Raw genomic sequence first — 21,705 nt, 5'->3', positions numbered from 1 at the left:
TCTCAGCTTTTGGATAGAGGAGGCACAACCCATGGGTCCCACGAACTGTCAGGAGAGTGGCAGGATTGGAACTCAAGTTTGTCTGGCTCAGATGTCCTGAGATGCTGTACTTTTCTGATGGAGGAAAATGTGAATCACATTTCATGTCACATATTACAGAAAAAGGAGAACATGTCTGACTCTCAACTGAACTGAGCTTGGGTACAGAAAGGGACTTTAAAGCCAAGTTTTAATGTCCTTTCCTATAAGTTTCTATGAGCACCCAGAAAAGAAATCCTAAATAAGGAATAAACAAGGGCCAGAAACCTCCCATAGATGTGGCATAGATCGGGTGGTGGCCCCACTAATGACCTACAGGAGATGAATAAAATTTATCATTAAAAAATTATTAAAGTAAAAGCCACATTGCCATTCATCCTCCTCAAAATACTCCCCTTTGTTCTTAACGCACTCATCCCATCATTCTTGCCACTTTCTGAAGCAGTTCTGGACGTCCTCCTCTGTGAATGTCTTTACGAGGTGTGATAAAAAATCCAGCGAGTGCTACTGCTGAGCACCATCCAAAGGAAAGGCAGGCTGGTAACACCATCGCGGGGCGTCCTCAGCGGCTTCATTCACTAGATCGGGCACCGTGAGGCTTCTGGCTCTTCCTCAAAGTCATAATAAGGATCATGAAAGGTCAATGTTTTCAATCGATTCAGGACTCAAGGCAGCCACAACAGCCCAACTAAACACACCCAGAAGAGGACTTCCAGAAGTGCTTCAGCAAGTGGTAAGAAAAATGGGATAAGTGAGAAGTGAGAGTGATTAATGACAATATGTATTTCACTGTAATACGCGCTTTGTAAAATCTAAACATTCATTGTACGTTTCCATCACACTTCACATAACCCGGCAGGATTATAAATCGTGTATCAAAGGTTCCAGGCACCGGCTGTCCTTCTATGGACTGTTTCTCAAAATCACCGCTCACACCGGACTCACACCGGACTCCTTGTTATGCAACCGCCTCCACCGGCCCAGCTCCCTCAGCCAAGGCTGGGGCTGGGCAGGAGGAGGAGGAGGAGGAGGAGGCAGCTGGCTTCCGGCTCCCGCCCCTGTCCTGAGGGGCCTGTGAGCGCCGTCCTTACCTGCTCGTACTTCTCCAGCTCCGTGTGGTAGATCTGTCTGATCTGGGAGAGCTTCGCCCGGTAGTCCGAGTGCTCCACGGAGTTGTCCGAGCCGGCTCCTCCCGAGGCCGCCGCGGCCGCCGCCGCCGCCGCCGAGCCCCCGCCCTTCTCGGGCCCCGCCACGCCCTCCGCCAGCAGCATGTTGTCCAGGCGCATGAGCTGCGGGTCCGTGGGCTCCTCCTCCTGGGCGCCCCGGATGCTCAAAACTGGGGAACACAAAGAGCGAGGGCAGTGACCATGGGAACCCAAGAGAAACAAGTTTAAAAGTACAAAAACCAGGCATGCCACGTGGTTAAAACACCTCCCAGGTGACTGCGATATGGCCTTGAGGAGCCAAGGAAGGGCTGGGAGAGAACTGCGAAGGCGAGAAAACGCAAGCAGAGAGTAGTTTTGTTTCCGAGATTCACCGTGCTGCACCTATAGGAAGCACCTAAAATACCCGGATGTGTGGAGGCCGAAAGTCATATACCGGATACGGATACCAAGGCCGATGGGAGGCAGAGCAAGGGGTTAGGGTTTCATAGGTACAGAGTGGAGTTTCACTTCGGGAAGATGAACGAGTTCTTGAAGTGAATGGGGTAATGGTTACACAGTGATGTGAGTGCGCGTAGTGCCACCGAATGTACACTTAAAAGTAGTCACAGTGAAGCTGGGCATGGTGGCACTCCCTGTGATCCTAGGACCCTGGGAGGCTGAGACAGGAGGAGCGCGAGGTCAGGTCCAGCCTGGGCAATCGGACAACTTAGTAAGTCCCTGTCTCAAAATAAAAAGAACTGGAGATGTAGCTCAGTGTGGCTCTAGATTCAACCTTTGGTACTGAAAAAGAAAAAAAGGCAAAGTGATGCATGTTATAATTACGTATATTTTACCACAATAAGAATCTAAGGTGCAAAAAATTAATTATAATCCAATATTTTTTGCTTTGATCCTCAAACTACTGATTTCAATTCAAGAAAAACATTTACCTTTTCATGTTTAATTTTAGATTTCTACTGCGTTTGTGGTTTTACACTCCCTGACTTTCTTTGTAATATTTGATTAAATTATATTTTCATTTCAAAAATCATCTAAGCTAACCAGTGGAATGAAATTGTAAGATGTTTCCCCGGGACCAGGTGACTGCAGAGAAATCCAGCGCCTCAGGAAACTGGTGCGAGGACTGCCATCTCTCCACTCTAGGCAGTGAGGCCTCCGGTCTTGTGGGAAGCAAATCTTCAAGGGATCCGGAGAAGCCGGAGCTGTGGTAGCGGACAGGTGTGTTTGATCAGGATTCTCAGGCCAAGAAACGAAAGGGCCGTTTTTTATTAAAGCATCACAACTTTGGGAGGTGGGCGTGAGTTAAGCTGAAGATCAAGTGGTTCAGCAAATAAGCAGAAAAGTGAGAGGGTCGTTTTTTACTACCTGGATACCACCTGCCATAAAATAAATCACTCATCCAAACCTGGTTCCCTTGTCAGCAGCTAAGTCATTGTTGAAAGGGAACAAGAAGAGGATTTTCAATTAAAAAAAACAACAACTGAAGAGAGTTGTGGGCAGTACCGGTAAGAAAGGAGGAAAGGGTTTAAAGTCAGAGGCCACAGAGTGCCGGGCCCCAGTGAAGACAGGCATCAGCAGCTTGGAGTCTGGAGCTCTCCCCAGGTGGGTGCAGCTGGAGAGGCCCAAGGGGAAGGGGTCAACGCCTGCCATGTCCTAGGCGGAGCTGGGCAGCCCTGCCCGGTGCCAGGCTGTAACAGCGAAAGAAGTCTAGGTGCTCAGGGCGTTCGTTCTGTCACAGGCAATACCAGCATCAGTGCTGGCTGTGCCTCCTTGCGCCTGCCTTCCAACAGGCAGGACAGGCAGGAAATCCCAAGTCCTGCTCCAGAAAACATCTCAGGAAACACAGGGCAGCAGAGTGCAGTGTCCCACGTGGGGACCACCGGCCATGAGCAGAAAGGAGAAAAGGTACGGAGAGAGACCCCTGCTCTTTGATGAAGTGAGAAAGGATGGGAGGGAAGGAGGTGGCAAGGAGTGGCTAGGGGAGAGGGAGAACAAGGAGGAGGAGGAGGAGGAGGGGGAGGGGAGGGGCAAAGAAGAAAGAAAACCACCCCTGCACACAGACCACAAACACTTCAGTTCCCAGGAACCCTCTCCTTCACTTACAAACTGAAATTTTAATATTCTGCTTCATGCAAATAAAATTGCTACAGTGGCAATAGCATAAGGCTGTAAGATCACAGAGGTTTACTCTGTGGCTTTTTTTTCCACCAGGGAAATTTTCTTTGGTATGCTCAGGAAGCTGAATGGGCAAAGGCCCCTTCTGATCCCTGAATAATAAGGACTGAGCCATGTTCTTCCGTTTCTTGAATTTATTCATGCAAGTCTCCAAGGTCCTCTAAAGAACACACCACCACTAACCATCTTCTTAAGAAGGTATTGAATACTTTGACAGTTCCACCATTGAAGAGGGTGCTCTAAAGGAGGGTGTTAGCTTGGGAGGGGGAGAGGTTGGGTGTTTGCTGTTATGTAATGAATTTTAAATGCTTTAACAACAAAATTATCTATGGGTCATTCAGAAACGTTAAACAACAATTGCCTCTGAGCCATTAATAACAACATAGTTGTTTCACTCTAGCTTGATCATTTAGAAATGCAGGCTAGGGCAGCTTCTATGCTCTCAGTAGCCCTCTGAATTCCCTGTCCCACATACTCCCTTCAGAGGAAGTCACCAGCTCCAGCAGCGAATGGGAAAATTCCCTGCCACGGGCAGGTTTCAGCCAGGAAGCAGTGACTCCTCTTGTGTCCTCCTGGTTGTTCCATAAGCAACCACTGTTGTATGTAGCCCAACGCCATAGATCATACATACAACAATATCTGGTCTGAAGAGTACAGCAAGGTGCAGAAGGATCATGTGATGGCAGTGGTCAGGGCTGCCCAGGCACTGTCTGCTGAAGGTCATGCCAAGAATCCCACCCAGAGCATGGGTAGCAGTCTCCTGCCCTCTGCCAGCAGTCCTCTAGCAAACTCAGCTCTGGGAGAAGGAAGAAGGGCTGAGAGATGGGCATCCACGGGCCACAGTTCTTGCCCTGGTTTCCCCAAGTCCTAGTGGGCAACCTTGAGCATGGCACTGCTCCTAGTTCCCATCCGCCTGACAGTCACCCAAGAGTGCTCGCTCTTTCCAGCTTCCCTGTTTCCCCAAGCCCATGCTCCACTGCTTTCTAAACAATTATGCAGAAGAACAAACTATTTTGGAAAAACTCTCCACACCCACCTAATTGAGACTTTGCTAGGCCTTGAAACCTAAAATAAAATAAGGGAAGATCTTGCTAAGGCTGGCACAGGACACCAAGAGGTCATGGAGTGAGCACCAGGCCCCTGGAGAGTCTCAGAGGGTTCTGGACCTGCAGCACTGATGTGTACTGATTATCCTTTCCAGCTACGAATGATATATTGCGTTGGGATTTTTTGAGGGGGAAAGGGGACAATAACAATGGTAGCATTTTACTTAACTTTTCCATCATTTTAAAATCCTTTGAACAAATATGCCTTAAAAATTGGATTTACTATGATTTCATAGAATTTTTTGCCAAATATAGCAAATAAGAATTTGATGTGATAGAAATACATAAATAGGATCCCAAATCAGAGATCTGAAGAAGAAAAAAGAAAACACAAAGATGTAGAAAAACAAACAAAAACAGCCCAGATGCCCTCTCCAGTTTGCATTGTTTAAACTGTTTAAGTCACACTCAAATATCACTGAAAAAGAAAATGCCAGAATATGAGCAAGAACAAATATAAAGAAGGGAAAAACCTTAGAAGAAAACTTTCACTGTTCACTGACACAGAAGACTGAAGCCCCGGGGGACGTGGACTATGTGTGTTTGCAGAGGGCAGAGATAGTACAGTAAAGAGTACTGCTCACATTTCAATCCAGAACCGGGAGAATGTGAATGTACCACTGAAAACATCAGTGTTCTGATCCACGGGTAGGGAAACTGTTCAGCTAGTCAGTTAAAAAAACAAAACAAAACAAAACAAAAAACAACTTCCACCAACATTAAATAAATAAATGAAAAGGGTGATGTGCCTAAGCAGAACTGATGCTATCTATTTATTGCTTGAAGCCAGCACCCTGGCGAGCAGGAGACAAAATGATTATTTAAAAGCTCCTTTTTATCTCTGCGGCACCATGCAAGACTCAAATGAACCTTTCGCCAGGACACCAGAGATGTTAACACTCATTCTCTGAGATCCAATTTCAACCAGTGGAGCTGTTACCTAATCCAGCAACCATCACAAATGATCAGGTTCCTGCCTCCCTGACGGGCACCCGGCCCCTCCTCCTTGGACCAACAGCTTCCTCTGGAGCAGGTTTTAAAGGGCCCAGTGCCCGTTTATGCCAGTGGGGGAAGGCTTTTAGTGGCTCAGCGGGCCTGTACCCTTCCAGCACCACAAGCATGCCGTCGACTCCAGGAGACTGGAAATCAGTGGAGGAGATGCCCATGGAGACATGGAACCCATTTGGTAATAATTCTTAAAGAAGGCGTTTCCTTCCCATCATCTCACCCCTCCTTAAGGGACCAAGCCAGTGATTTATATAGAGATTTTCTCAAGCCCTTTCAAAGCTTCTGATGTCACATCCACCTTGCCGAGATTGCTTGCCTGGGGGTTAATTCTTTGGAAAAACTCCCAAGATAAGGGGACTGTCACAGCACTGTCGGGGCTTCTCTAACTACTGCTCTCCAGTGGTTCTTCTTTCTTTCTTTTGCTTCACACAAGGAGAGAAGCAAACCAAACCCAAAGGCACATTCAAAAGCCCAAGAGTATTGGCAGGAAGGCTGAGAGAAGGCCTGTTTTGTCCTCGGCAGAACACGGGTCCAGAGGAGCTCCCGCCAGTAGCCACTAGAGGGCACTCTTTCACCACCAAGGACTGGTTCAGCCCAAGGGTCTCGGTCTCCGCCTCCTCTCGGTGTCCGGCTTAGTGCTGGGGAAATGGCCCTGCTCACTTTCAAACTTCTACAAGTTTCCAGAGAGGGTTGTTTTCGCATTTGGACAGCAGTCCGGGGATCCAAAGAGGCTCAGATAGACACTGAGAGGCTGGGACAAGCATGAGAAAGCTTCCCAGGTTATGTGGAGGAAGGCAGCCTTCCCCATGTGTTCAGACCCTAGGTCTGATCCCCAAACACGAGTCTCCACCCAAGGTGCTTGCCTACCCAGAGCTAAGTCTTCTCTATGCACTACCAGGAGGCCAGCGGGGAGAAGGAGCGCTCCAGTCCATTCCCGGGGTGCTCTGCGAGGCCCCCCCCCCCCCCCCCCCGCCGAGGGCAGAACCTTGAACCCAGGTATGGGACAGGTGTAGCTGCCTCTGCAGTCTTAGACACAGGGCAAAGTGCTTGCCTCTTGAGAGCCTTGGAGTTACACGTTATATCTGTTCATAAAGTGTTGGCACACACTGAACTTCACCTTATAAAACATGAAGTAATATCCCAAATTTATAGAGCAGACAAACTGCTTATCATAAAGGCAAAGAAACCTCCCCAAAGTCAAAAACAAATAGGTCCAGTGAGGCTCACAGGCACACACACAGCTTCGTGTCTTGATGCCCAACTCAATTTTGGGCAAGAAGGAAACAAACAGGTGAGGCAGAGAAGGAATGAAGTTCTTTTTGACGATTTCTTCATTTGAGTTATCTAAATCGGGTCGTCTTCCATTCTTCCCACCCATGTCTCCATGATAAGTGGGAGCACTGTGCTGTTGGACGTGATGCCATCTTGTCTCCTACCACAGAAATCCATTTATCATATTCTGTCCTATTTAAAACCTCAGCTCTAAATCCTCTTCATGAAGCCTGCCCTGATACAAAGCCTCTAAAAATGCCATCTCTGGCTTCTGAGCCACCGGAGCATGTACTGTCTGGAGCGTGGCCTCGGGCATCTCAGGACACCCGACGTCACACCTGCCATCTTGCCAGCAGGACTGTGAGCTCCCAAAAGGCAGAGCTGACCCATCCTGCATCTGTCCACCCTCACGTGACCCCACAGAGCCTCTGGCATCAAGCATCTGCGCCAGAATTGCTCAAGAGCAGTATCATGAAGAATGAAGGCGGGAAGGGAAGTGAAAGAGGGTGCCCCCAGGTCTTGGCCAGGCATGTACTGCTCGCTGCGTGTGCCACCCCCACTCCGGTTCCAAGGTGTACTGGAGCCAGGCTGCTTTCTCTCTGCTTTCTTCAGTACTCCCAAAACTGTCAGGCCTGCTTTTCCAATCTGAAAATTCTAAACATGAAAACTATGCTGGAATTAAGCCAGAGCCTCAGGATCCGAACCTGGGATGTCCCCAGTAAGCCCACATTCCCCATGGCACAGGCTCTGGGTGCTGGGATAGCCTGGTATGTGACACTAAAGCAGGCCTGGCAGAGGAGGGGCCACACATATGATGTCGCCACAAATAGACTCTCAGAGAAAGGCTCAGGTCAACGGGACAGATTACTGGCGGAGCACCTAGGAAGGGGCAGGAAGGGGCAGGAAGGGGCTGGGTTCTGAGACTTCCGAGATGAAGCAGACACGGGCTCTGACTTCACACCACCATGGTCTCTGTGCTTCCAGTCCATCGTACCCTGTGCCAATGCTGTTGAGGGCTGTGGACTCATAAAGTAGCTGACGGCTGACAATTGAAAAATTCCAGTGGATACACACCCTTTTCCCCTTCCTCTCCTTTCTCATAAGCACAATTAGGACTGAAAACTGGAGACTTCTCCAGTTGAAAAATCACTATAACTCGATTCTTCAAAAACCAAGGTGGGACCAACAACTTCCTTTAGTGAGTTCCTCGAAGCTCAGAGCAGTGTGTATGGATGTTCTTTACTCTTCATTCTCAGCCCCCTCGTAGGCTCGGTGGGAAATCTCTCTGGTGGTGATTTTTAGAGTGGTCTATGAAATGAATGGAAATGTTTAACCCTAAGATTTCCTGAGTTTTTCAGGTGAGCATTATAACAGGAGTGATAAGACACATTGTCATTAATCCCCCTCAAAATACTCTCCATCACTTTAAGCACATCCCATCATTTTGGTAACTTTCTGAAGTGTTCTTGGAAGACTTTTTTATGAGCATCTTTACATGTGTGAGAAAACATGGTGAATGAATGTCATGGCCAATTGCAAACCAATTGAAAGGGAGGCTGGTGAAGGCATCATGGCCTGTCCTCATCCACCTAATTCACTGGATCTAGCACTGTGCAACTGCTGACTGTTCACCAAAGTAAAAATGACCACGAAAGGAAACATTTTGAATGGACTCAGGACACTGAGGCGGCCACAAGTACACAACTAAAGATACTCAGGAAAGATTTCCAGAACTGCTTCAGAAAGTGGTAAGAGTGGTGGATGTGTGTGTTCGAAGCAAGGGGGTGTATTTTAGGGAGATGAATGGCAATGTGTCTTTTGCTGCAATAAATTTTAATTTAAGCATCCATCATATTTTGCAATCACACCATACACATAGCTGCCAGTCAAAGCTGCTGGTTGGCTCAGGAAAGCCAGTGATGTCTGACTTCAGAGCATCCAGCCCCATGGGGAGAACTTTCTTGCTATTGTTGGGCTGGAACACCCCCTCCAGATAAGAAATCCCAGTTCACGTGAGGCAATTACCTCCTCTGGGTGCCCAGTGTCCCTTAGCCCTCCCTGTAAGATCTGAGAGAGAGAGATTAAGGTGGAACTTGGCCTAGATCAAAAGTCTCCAAGAGAGTTGCAGCCACTGGAGGATTTGATTTAAAGGGTAAATATCTTTCTGACCTATCAGCTCTGTACCTTGGTTTGTTAAGCAGGTAGATAAACAAAATATAACCAACAGCAGGGGACTTGAGGGCTTTTGTCAAATACCTGCAAGATGCTAAGGTCCTCAAGAGTTTCATCCCACAAATACTTACTGAGGATTTACTATGGGGCCATCATGTCATTGTGGTGACTTTCAGAATAAACATGGCCTTGAAGATCAGGGGAAGATTCACTCATTTCTTCCTATTTGGCCAACAGCCACTGTGCACAGAGCTCTGTGTGAAGTTTTAAGGCAGAGGATGAAAACGAAAATATGAGACACTCGAGATGCTTTGCGTTTTTTTGTTTGTTTGTTTATGTTCTGTGGTTTTCTGTAGAGAAACATACCGAGCTTTTTCTGTCATCCCTTTTTCTGGGTGAGGTTTTGGCGGTTCTGGTCACATGTATTTTCTACTTCTCAGGGGCTGCATGGGCAGGGATCCCATTCACTCGTTCCCCGCTTGGCACACTGAGCCTCTCCGGGCCAGCTGGCGGAGAGGAAGCTAATGCACTGGGCACAGGCCCCTGCATTTCTAGATGGATGCCAGCTCCCTGGGCGAGGGGCTTTGGTCCTTAACAGAGAATGCTGGTACTGCTGCTGGGGAAACCCCTTTGCCCACAGAGAAGCCACAGGGCCTGGAGGAGGAGTGACTCACAGGGGCTCTGCTTTGGACTGACACTCCTAGGTCTCAAGAGGAAAAGAAAGACACCATTGAGAGGGCCAGCACGGGGTGTTCGAGGCCTGGATGGCACGTGGCAACCAGGTTGCAAAGAATGGTTTCCTGGTTTGTGATGCGTAAAAGGCATGGGCAACATGGAACCACTGGTCGGCGCTTTGTTATGCTTTCCCTGGAGGCGAAAGCATTCCTCTAAAATGCTATTTCTTAAATGAAGTAATTACAGAAAGCAGGTGAGATTTCACAATACTTGGTTGCCTGGAGTCTCAATAAGGCACCTAATCCATTGCCTGGTTCTTTGCAAGAGAAGGCTTGCTCCCCTCCCCTCCCTCATTCTGATGCCCAGAAAAGTGGGAGTATGCTCTTGGTACGAAGGCAAGTAGAACACTGGATCTCTGCCTCCTGTAACCTCAGTTTCCCCATCAACAAACACTGGGTCCTAATACCAACTATGCCATAAGCCTTATTAAGGATGAAATAAGACTGTTCTTATAAAAGCATATGTCGGTGCTTGGTAACGGGTAGGTTTTCTATTGTTGGTTAAATCTGGATCAATCCCATTGATAATAGTCCCTTTGGAGAGAATCAAAAAGGCATGATAGATTTATAGTAAACAGGTTGGTTTCTGTAAGTTAGGAATCCGCAACAAATTAAAAACCAGGATAAGCCAGTGAACATACACACACATTTGTGAACTCACACTCACACACACACATACACACATACTCTCTACCTATGCCTCTAGACAAGCTCAGACTGATACTGACCCTGTGCCTGAAGAATACATTTTCAAAATGTCTTCTTTCTCTTCTTCCCTCCACCTCCCACTCGTTATGCTCCTCTCTTGTTATCCTTCTCCCTGGCACATAAAGGGAGGATCACTGCGTCTGAAGTCGCAGCTGTCTCCTCTTTATCCAGAGCCCCTCCACCCGGGTTTCCCCCAGGACAGAAATCACCCAGGTCCTCCCACACAGCAGGTGATCCCCTGACCCCTCATGACTCCCCTCGTCACAGGAGCCAGCCTAGACGTCATCTCTAATGGCTGCTTTCAATGTTCCATTACAAGGTACATAAATCAATCAGAAGAGGGTGAAGACCGGATTTCCACCTGAAGGCTTGGGGAAGCGTGCTTATGTTTTAACTTTGTGAGAGATTCAGTAACCAAAATCACCTGTCGCTGATGAGACAGAGAAATGCCACATTGGAAATATCATGATAATTTGCTGCTGTGATTTCATGACATGTGGTCTTACCTTGTTGACATCACTGCCATGTTGGGATAGCAAATCTTTTCCTGCTCCTAGTGACAAATGAAAAAATGCCCATAGAGAAACTTTTTTTTTTTTGGCTTATTTTCCAAACAATTTCATAAGCACAAAGTTTGAAATAAAGATCATTTTGCCTGGGTGTGGTGGCAACTCCCATAATCTTATATACTTGGGAGGCTGAGGCAGAGTATTGCAAGTTCAAAGTCAATTTGGGGAATTTAGTAAGATCCTTTTTCCAGAAAGAAAAAAAATTTTTTCTCACAGGACTCTCTTCTAGATTTTGAAATTTGATAAATCATTTGCAGACAATGTGCCTAATACAAGGAGCTATCGAACTTGAGGCGTCCCTCTGGAATTCACTAATAATTTAGTCTTAACTCAATCTGTGATTACTTCTACCCCCACACAGCACAGAAAACTAACACTACTGGTGATGGTCCCCTTCAACCCACTGGAGTGATGGGCTTTCCAATGAGGTGGAAGTGCAGACCTCAGCCAAGTGATGGACAGGACAGAGATGGGGCAGATGGACGTTGTCAGGGTCAGGGAACAAAGTGCAATGCTTTCTCCCACTGTGATGCTTTTGCCTCTTTACCTGGGTCCTTCCATTCCTCTGTCCATTAGAACCAAGATTCCTTTGAGTAAGAAAATGAAAAGTTGAAGTGTATGAGATAAAAGAGTAGTGTGTGTGTTTTGCTACAAAAAGGCAAAAACACAGAACTCACTGAGTCCCACAACTACCATCACCACTGATGATAAAATCATCTCATGTAAGTTTGCACATGAACTATACTAATATTTATGTGGAGATGCAGGATATTACCTTGGAATGGATCAGGCTGAATGTTGGTACAAAGATGAAGGAAAAAAGTTGATCTGCTAGTTTCTTTCTAATTTATTTCTCTCCATGGAAACAGAACCCTAATTTTTAGCTGAATTCATGACTATAGGGTGGAAAAACATTTTTCAGCTTCCCTTGCAGCTAGATGCAATCATGCTCATGTGCCATGTGACAAAATTCCAGCCAGTGATAGATGAATAGAAGTAAGGTATAAAATACTTAGGAATGTCTTTAAAAGAGAGAACACTCTTTTATTGTACTCTCCTTTCCTTCTGATGATTGGAATAGGAAATAACCTCTGATACTTTAGCAGCCTCCTGGGACTTTGAGATGGCCCAGACACTGGAGGACACCATAAGGAGAGAAACCAGATAGAAATTCTCAGATAGAAAACCAGAAGACACCATAAGGAGAGAAACCAGATCGAAATTATCTCCCTGGAGACAAGCCTGAATGCTCATCTTTGGATTAAAGGAGAGTTAGAAAAAAATAAACTTGCATTTTGTTTAAGCCATGTTACTTTGGAATTTTCAGAAGTACTTTTGTTTGTTTTGTTTGCTTTTGGCTGCTTAACCATCCAAGTTAATTCATACTGTTAAAAAGAAGATTACATCTGGAAGGGTAGAAGGGTACAGAAGAAATAGACAGAGGCAGATTTAATAGCTAGAGGCAAGTCACAGAAAAGCTTGAATAGCCACAGGAGAGAACCTCTTTCAACAAAGAGAGAAATTCAAAACAAACCAGAAGAGGCTTTGTTGTCAGGGAAGCCTCCTGTTGGTACGATCAGGGCTATGAGCAGAGATGGGAGACATTTCAAGAAGTCTGGGCTGGGAGACAGGACAAGAAGATAGCACCTGGCCAGGGTATGGAGTGGCCTCAAGGAGTTAAGTCTGGATCAGGAATACAGGGCTGGATGGTGAGGAGTGGTTATGTATCCAAAGGGCCCAAGATACCCTGCTGCCTCTGTGATGGAAGGAGTGAAGAGAAAAGGCTATCCTGACCGGTGGAAAGCTGTGGAAAACTGTGATCACCTGCAGACCTTGAGGCAAATATAGGAAGTTCAGCAATGTGAGATCAAATTACTTTAGGGTGAATGTCTGTCATCTGCCGACCTATATACAGATAGCTGATTTAGGATGCTTTCTTGGACTACTGTAAACTAGGGCTTATAATCTACCCAGCCTGCTGAATCAGTCAGGGGAAGAGAATTGAGAGAGAGAGAGAGAGATCCCAATGCACCCTACGTAGAGAAGAAATAGCACTCATTCACAATGGGGGAGCAGGATTCCCCAGCTGAAGGACACTGGGTCTATTTATGGTCATCTGGGTCCATTTCAAAGCACGTCCCAATTAGCTTTCCCTTTCATATGACCATGAACAACACCTGTGACCCCAGACAGTCCTGCTGCATATGCACACAAGGTCAACAGGGTCCTTTAGGGAGAGGAAACTGTGCAGATGATCCATCACCAGTCACTACCCAAACTACCCCAAGCACATGCCTGGCTGCTGAGTCACTCGTGCCATCCTCAGACCCAGGAGCCACAGGGTATGCAGGCCAACAGGCTGCATGAAAAGCAGGAGGTGTTTCCTGCTTCTTATAACTTTCCAAGCAGCCTCTGAAAGCCCCAAGCTGTTCACTGACTGAAGAGGAGATGGCAGAACCAAATGCTAATGATGTCCAGATACTCTCCCTGGACCAGCGGACTAAGTCAGAAATCTTGGTTGAGATGATGGGATGAGGACAGGGTGACTGAGATCATGAGCTCCAGAATGCAAAAGCATGGTTTTATTCGAAGTAGCCTAGTCTCTGCATACAAGAGAAAAATACCTCATGGGGACCCTCAAAGATGCTGACTTGACATGTCAGTGGATGTGTGACAGTGCTGCTTTGAGGACAATTCCATGGAACCATCACTTCCTGTCATTTCACTTCCTGCCCATGTCAGCACCTGTCCCTTTTTCTGGGGACTGAGACCTAATAAGTGTCTTTGTTTCCCCAGACTGTTGTTCTCCATGTGCTCTTTCCTCCCCTCCCGGCAGAGTCAAGTGGCTGAAATCCTGAACAACATAACCACCCATTGGCCAAATGAGTTTAACTTTCCTTTAACTTGAATGCAAGCATTCACATTCTATCCTGAGCAGACCTTCTCAAATGCCGATTCCAGTTTCCAGGGGGACATTTTAAAGGAGAAGTAGATTTCAAGTAAATGATTGCAACTTATTGAAAATAATGTGCTACTTAGCATCTGCAGCAAGCATCCTGGCAGGCAGCAAGGGGAAGCAGCACTGGAGCAGATGGGAGCGATTAGGCTCTGATTTTCAGATGGGCTTTTTTTGTTGTTGTTTTTGCCTCCACTTGCTTTAACATACTGGTAAAATTGGGAACTCAGGGAGAGCAAAGATCTGTGGCTTGATCCTTCTTTTTTTGCATGAGAGATGGAGCCGCCCCCCCCCCCCCCGCCACCCCGCCAAGAACTCTCAGGCTAAAGGCACCCACCCCTGTGGGGAGATCCTGTGGTCATCATGACTATCATCATCAAACAGCAGTTAGCACCACAAGGTGCTGGCTAAATATATCAATGCTTGACAGAGAGACAGATGAGGAACTATCTTAATTTTTCTTTAAAGATTTGTCTCCCTGAGGCTGGGCCTTATTTACTGTGGTTCCTACAGTATTTCCCTGAAGAAGTGTCTAGTTTTCTTATTCATTGAGTGGGCCAACATCTCTCCAGCTGACATTGTATCTGCTCTGAAAGTTTCACGCATGTCTCACACATGAACCTGGCCCAAGTTCTCAGACATTTTTTGATGCTGCTTCACTGAGCCACTTTCTACACTCACAGGACAACCTCCGCAAAGTGTACTGACCTCAGCAGGGCACTGAGGCACAGTGTGCTAAGCACCCAGAAAGTGCCCTGCACAATGGAGAACAGAGTCCACTGCGCCACTTTCACAGATGCCTTTGCAGGGCTTTGCACGTGCTGTCTGGGGTCAGATGCATACTGTAATCCTAGAAGCCAAAACTCTTTTTACTTTTAGTGCCACCTCAACTCTGCAGACTGGTCATGTCCGCTTATGAATAGTGACAGCCCTATGGGCAGGTTAAAATAAAATTTTCCCACCAAACCCAAAATGTAACTAGTTTGCACCAGCAGCATTGTGCCTTCAAGGACCCAGGCTGGTGTCTTGGTCAACTGTTCATGCAGCAAGCATTCTGAAATCTATTCTCTACCAGAGCCTGAGGGCATCTAACTAGTTCTGCAGCTCTTCCAGGACGGGACTCTCCTCTGCCTCACTGCTGCCTCCAGTCATGGTGGGGTGGTAGCAAAGACAGATCGGTGGGCAAGACCTCAAGTGGCCACTGGCAGTTTTCTCAGGAAAAGGCCAGTGGAGACTTTCATGTTGCTATTTGCAGAATTTCATTTCTGTGTTTTCCTAACTAACCTAAGTCAGTAAAAACTACTAATATAGCATGTGTGATTTTCCCAGACTCAACGCCCTCTAAACTATATTGTCCCCAAGTAAACCAAAAAGTTACAGAATTATTTGCAGGCCACACCATCAAAAATCACAGTCAGGAGTTGGGCCTGATGCCATGTGCCTATAATCTCAGCACTTGGGAAGCCAAGTCAGGAGGATAGCAAGTTCAAGGGTAGCCTAGACTACATAGCAAGACTTGTTTAAAAAACAAAAGGGAAAAGAAGAAAGAAAATTACAGTTGGTAATGAATGGAACTGGGTGGCTGAGAGTAGACTTTGGTCTTGAGGTTCAACTACCCAGTAGGATGAATGATCCTCCAGCTCCTGGCTCTTTCATTCCAGCTTGGAAACCAGAACTACAGACCAACTCTCAGCCTTCATAAGCCACTATGATGACATATGGGCTCCCTAAAAGAGTAGCAAAAAGGCAGAAACAAGCACCCAGTCCTTGGGTCAAGATTGCTTAATGAATATATAGCATATGTTTCTTCTTCATTTAAAAATCAAAAGGTTATGAATCATCTCAACCTAATCTCTTCATCTTGAAAAATCAGCTCAAAAATGTGTGATGGAATTATGATACCACTAGGAGATAATCTAGCTAATCTTAAGACTGTGTAAAGCAATATGAAGGGTGTAATCTTAATTATTTTCTGGTTGCTGAGACACAATACCCAACACCCACAACATGATGGAGGAGAGGTTTATTTTGGCTCAAGCTTTAGTCCATTATCGGCCAGCTCAAGAAGAAGAAATGGGTGTCTTCTTTCTTGGGTAGCCCCTTCTTTCCTGAAACCCATTCAATTAATTTATTTATTCAGTTACTCAATAAGAAAAGTCATTCCTTGAGTGCTTACTATGTGCCAGATACTGAAGACACAGAAATAAAATCCAAAATGCCTGTGCTACAGGAGTTTAAGTAAACCCGACTAACACCTGGCTGTCTAGAGCCCTGAGGTGTGGGAGAAGTTCAGGCACCAGAGGACCTCTGATGGTGACAGCCTCACAGTTGTTCCGGTGGACATTCATCCTCATCTCTTCACTCCAGTGTGGGCTGCCACACACTAGTCAACTATAAAACAGGCCCCAAATTCGGCTGCCACAGGGTGACAAAGGCCAGGAGCTAAGGGTCCACCTCCAATCGCCCACCCTATCCCAACAATGTTATACCAGCAGCCCCCTGTAGGACTTCGACATTCACAAGCATTGTTGAGCAGAACCTCAGCTCTGCATCTGGGGACACAACACCCCACACAAGAGTAGGATTCCCCAGAGTGCTGCCAGTCTCCATCACACCAACCTCAAGTCACTGACAACTGTAACAAACACACTTCCTCCTCCTCCTCAAGAGCCCGGGCTATGTCGTCTGCAGCCCAGCCGAAGGCTGCACACCACACCAGTGCTGGCCACTAGGGAGAGGTGGAGGTGGTTTCTAGGCATCTGTGGCTTTGAGGTAAACATTTGTATGAGTGAGCAGCACTCACATGGGCGCTGTGGGCATGCTTTCCCTGTGGTTGGGCACTCTCGGGTCTGCGGCCATTGGGTTCACCACACACTCAGTTTAATCCCACTCTATCCCTCTCTACTTTAGCCCTCAAGGCAACACAGGATTAAATTGCCCTACAAACCTCATCAGTGCACACCTGTATTCCTAGGATGCTGAGAGGTTGAAGCAGGAGTCACAAGTTCAAGGCCCACTTGGGTAACTTAGCAACTTAGTGAGATGCTGTCTCAAAATAAAAAATAAACAAAGACTGGAGATGTAGCTCAGTGTGGAGGGCCTGGGTTCAATCCCCAGTACCACAGACACAAGCAAAAGCGGCAATCATGGGGCAGTGGGTTTTGATGCTGGAGGTAGGAGCACAGAGTCTCAGTCTCTGACTATCTTATCTGCCTCCTTCCATTAACTGAGAAGGAAAGTAAATATTTAGCCACCAGGGCTGAGGTGGAGAGAGAAGTGATTGTAATCAACTACCCTTCCCCATCCTATCTGAGGTGAAGCCTGACATCCTGACCCTTAAGCAGGCGTCCTTAGTGTCGTGAGGCAGACCCCAACCGCCAGTAATTCCCCATATCAACAACTCTTGCTAGGCATGAAGCACACTCCAGACAGTAATCAGCTTATCTAATAGAACAGGGCTCTTTTCCTACCGCAGAGGAGGATTAGCAGGCTTGGATTACAGCCGTGAAGTGCAATCAAGCCCTGATTGACACTGGCAAAGGGTACTGTATCCTCCTGCTGGGCTTCGGGTTGTTGGCATGATGTGGTGTACCTACAGGGGACAAACAGGAAGCACTTGCTGTGGTAATTACACTGGGAGGGAGCAATGAGAAATGGAGAAAAGCAAGCATTACGGGAGAAAATTAGATTACAGCGGATGCCCGCGTCCTCACTCTATGGAAAGTCTTGAAGTCATGGCGTTTCAGGAGATTTTTCTGGCCCCATTAAAGTAGCTCAGGGTGAAGTCCACACTGGCATAGCTGTGAGAGAACCCACAATAGTGTCTGTGGGGTAGATCCCATGACTTTGGCCCAGTGATATTCGGCATGGGGGCCCAGTGGACACAGAAAACACAAGGTTATGGTACCAGGACTCAGAAGAAAGCAACTTATTTTACAAAATCTATTCTCACCTTGAAGAGGCCAAGACCAACCATAATCTTGGATGGACAGCACCCATCCCCCTTGAGATTTGAGGATTCAATGATATGCTCGCAAAAAGCTCTCTTTCCTTAGTAAATTCCATGACAGGAGGCACCATGACTTCTGAATTCTTTTTCGAAGCTTTCTAAAGCATGTATTGTGCTTAAAAAGGGAAACATTCTAGGTTTATTTTCTCAGTCATTTATTTGTGAAGAGCTGTTTATTTGTTTGTTTGAAGATGGGGGTCTCCCTTAGTAGCCCAGGCTGGCCTTGAACTTATGATCCTCCCACCTTTAGTCAGGCTGTGGCTCTTCAGTCCAGTAGCCTCTACTAGTTTCATCTAACACCTGCTTTTCAATGCCTTTCCAGCACTCGGTTTTTTCTCGTATACTTTGAAAGAACAGGAGGCTCCAGGTGACACTCCAGTCCCCTCTAGAGGTAATCCATGGGTGAAGAAGTAGCCATGGCCTGCAGCATGTGGCACAGTGAAGCATTCTGAAATGATGTCCCACGGGCCACTTGTCCCACCAGTCATCCTCATTCCTTACCCCTGAAGACATACCTTCAACCCACCGGCCACACTTTGTCAGAGCATGAAAACCCCAATAGTGACTGGTTTTTTTGTGTGGTATTGGTCCTGGAGATTAAATCCAGGCCTTTTCATTCAGCTCCAGCTCCAGCTCTTTTTCTTTTTTTTAAATTTTGCAACAGGATCTCACTAAGTTGCTAAATTGGCCAGGCAGGGCTCAACCTTTTGTTCCTGCGTCAGCTTCCCAGAGTGCTGGGATTACAGGCCTGCACCACCTAGTATCGATCTCCCACCTTCTAGTCTTTGACAGAAGATTGTGAGACCCAAGCTATCGGGCCCTTAAACAACTAATTAACTAATTTTTACAACAACTGAATAGACCAGTCTGATTGCTGGTCCATATGAAGATACACCATAAACAGGCAGTTTCTCTAAGTGGAAAAGTGAACCCAGCAGGTCTCGCAATTCCATCTAGTATGGTACAATCTTTCAAGAGTAGAAGAAAAAAAGGCACAGTATCAAGGACTGTGTGTATGCTGACTATATGCAAGAGCTGAACTAGGGAAGAAAAGAGTTTTATTCAGTGACAGGCATGGTTCTGAAGATCTTTCAAGATAATTTTAAGTTCATTCCAGAGTGCAGTCAAACTAATTCTAGTATTCAAGATGGTGTCACCAACAGAGACAGGCTGGGGTCTAGAGCTCTGAACAGGACCAAGGCACAGAATACAAGGAGTCAAGTCCAACCAAGATTGGCCCTGGTGATCAGGTAAGCTGATCTGACTTTACCATTATTTTGACAGCCAAGGAACAGGCTGGGGCTGGTGTCCAGAACTGGCTGTGGTCATACCTGAGAAATCAGACTCCCTGAGTAAGAGACACTTCTGCGAGTCTGAGTGAGCAGGGACCTCGGCCTTCTGGGTCCTCATCATGAGCCAAGTATGCAATGGGGATGGTATGTGGGTGTGTGCATGCGTGTGTGCGTGTGTACGTGTGTGTCTGTGTGCTCAGTACTGCCAACTCTGCTTGCACTCCCAGCCAGCTCTGAGGTCATCCAATGAGGCTTTCAAACCCCATTTTGGTATCTCTACCCCCTCATTCCCAGCTCTACAATACTCCTGCCATGCTGTCTCTTTGGAGGTGTCAGGCAGCTGGCCAGGTAGTGGGATGTATGCTGAGGAGCTGTCTGCCAAGTTCCAAGTCCACTGTCTAGCATATTTTCCAAACCAGTTTCAGGCATCGCTTGCTGTGCTGGAATAAGTTAACACTCCGTAAAATGGGCCGCTGCCTTTTGCCTTCCAGACCTGGTATGAGCTGTATAAATATGCCCTCTGCAAAGCCCACTTGAATTTATTTTCCTAGCTGACTACTTAGATGGCCCCATGAAGGAGCCATACTTTTAGGGAGACTTGTCAGAGCTGGTGACTGGTGTTGCATCTTTGGCTGAGATTTAAATTGTCTGAAAGGCTCCTAAAACACATGTTCTTTTAAATGTAGGCTCAGAAATGTGTATTGCTGAACCCCAAGGTCTCTTGGCAAGGAATTTTGGTACAGTAAATCTGTTATAAGCTATAGGTCCTATATATACAATCACAAGGTGTTGCCGCTACACAAATACTACTTTTGAGTTCCCTCTCTGCAGCTAAAATGGATTTTGCAGCAGATCTCTGGATAAGAACTATCAGGTGGTTTCCGGAGAAAGGATGATCAGACAAAAAGGCTGTTTGAATTCTTAGAAGGGTTTTTTTCTTTTTTTGAGTCTGCTAGGGGTCAGGCCCAAACTAGAATTCGCCTCTATCTTCCCTCACCAAAGTCTCAGGTTTCTACATTCCCTTCTCCCTCCCTCCTGCTTGCCCAGCCCCCCTTCCGCCCTGGAGGCCCAATCTGGGTCTCCGCAGACAGGTCTGGCTAGGGCGGATGGGTAATTTTTCCTTTCAGCTTTAATGGCTGCTATTAACAATAAGTTGCCCTGCCCTACTAATGGCTCAACTTTCAGCTTTTCCTCTGATTGCCTATGAGTAACACTATGTCACATGAGCTCTGTTTAACAGAGGTGTAATAAATGCCAAAGAAGAAATATTACCCAAAATAAAAAATAGTTTGTCCCAGTGTGGCCAGGATCTCATGACTCGAAACAATGTTCATTTCAGCTTCCAGCGCAATTTCCATTTGCATTCCTTTTTTTTTTTTAAGGGTCTCTGGGGGCTTTAAAAAAGCTGTTTAAGAGAAAAGGCAGAAAGACTAGAGTGATTGTCAAGTGCAGGGAGTTTGGTGTTCCAGACAAATCCTTGCAGCACACAGACAACAGACAGACTGACAGCGAGGGGACCCTCTGGGCAGAAGGGACAGAAGAAGGCAGAGGACAAAGCTGAAGAGGCCGCCAGCCCTCCTCAGTGTGGTTCAGAGCATCAGCTTTTGCTCCCAGCAGACAAGGAGGAAAGGAGGAATAGGAGGCTGAACAACTCCCCAACACACACACACACACACACACCCCCTCGGGGCAAGAAAGATATCAAGTTCTCATTTAGTTGCAAGAAAACTCTACTCTCCTTTTGATAATAAGCAAATGAATACTTTGGTGTTTTTCAAATAGTAGCTGGTCTGAGCTATTCCAATCCCAGAGAAAAAAAGCAATAAACATTGAAATCCCTCAGCGGTCCCTTGGTTGAAGATGTGGGCAGGAAGTATTCCAAATCCTCAAGGTTTCTAGGCAGAAGGACAAAAATGGTAGAGGGAGGCGGAGGAGCCTCTGGAGGGGCTCAGTAGGGAAATGTGGTCCTCTGAGGACAGCTGGGATCTGACTGCAGTACAGGCAGGGGCTGCCTAGTTTGTTCTTCCCCTTGCTGACCAGGGCTGGCCCCACTCAGTATGAACAGGAATCTTCTGGTGATGGAGGGAGGGCTGCTACTTGTACTGCCCTGTGCCTCTCCTTCATCTCTTCCTCTGATCATCTCTCAAGCTGATGTCTTGAATACCAACACCTTCACTGCACCTCTGAGAAGGAGTCCAAGGGCATCCAATGACACTGAGATTTGACTTCAGAGATGCACTTTGTTCAAGGAAACCCTTTGAACTGCCAATGTAAACTCTTGGAGATGACGGTATGCTTCAAAGGTTGCAGCAGACAATGCCTATATACTTGAAGTCCAATGTTGCATGGAACATAAGTACACACAACTGTATCTGTCAGTTTAAAAAGAAAATTACAAGAGGAAGTAGAGATGAGCAAGCAGTATAATTACACAACCGCACCCTGTGGGAGAAGTTCTTAAGGGAACACAGAGGCCCCATAGTGACACAGCACGGAGGC

General features: G+C 46.7%; 1 protein-coding gene across 6 annotated transcripts in view; it reads right to left on the bottom strand.

The window, feature by feature from the left end:
- The window catches only part of Pbx1 (PBX homeobox 1), a 307,106-nt gene that overhangs the window by 86,809 nt on the left and 198,592 nt on the right, over positions 1–21,705 (bottom strand). For all 6 annotated transcript variants that reach the window (XM_021244716.2, XM_021244717.2, XM_021244719.2 and 3 more), the window contains one exon: positions 1,131–1,375. In XM_021244716.2, coding sequence (XP_021100375.1) covers positions 1,131–1,375 — 245 coding nt within the window. The remainder of the gene's footprint in view (positions 1–1,130; positions 1,376–21,705) is intronic.

The sequence above is a fragment of the Heterocephalus glaber genome, unplaced genomic scaffold, assembly GCF_053883595.1.
Source record: "Heterocephalus glaber isolate CG9 unplaced genomic scaffold, H.glaber_assembly_v1.0 deba00000738, whole genome shotgun sequence".
NCBI classification, from domain to species: Eukaryota; Metazoa; Chordata; class Mammalia; order Rodentia; family Bathyergidae; genus Heterocephalus; species Heterocephalus glaber.
This window is presented reverse-complemented; position numbering and strand designations above follow the sequence as displayed.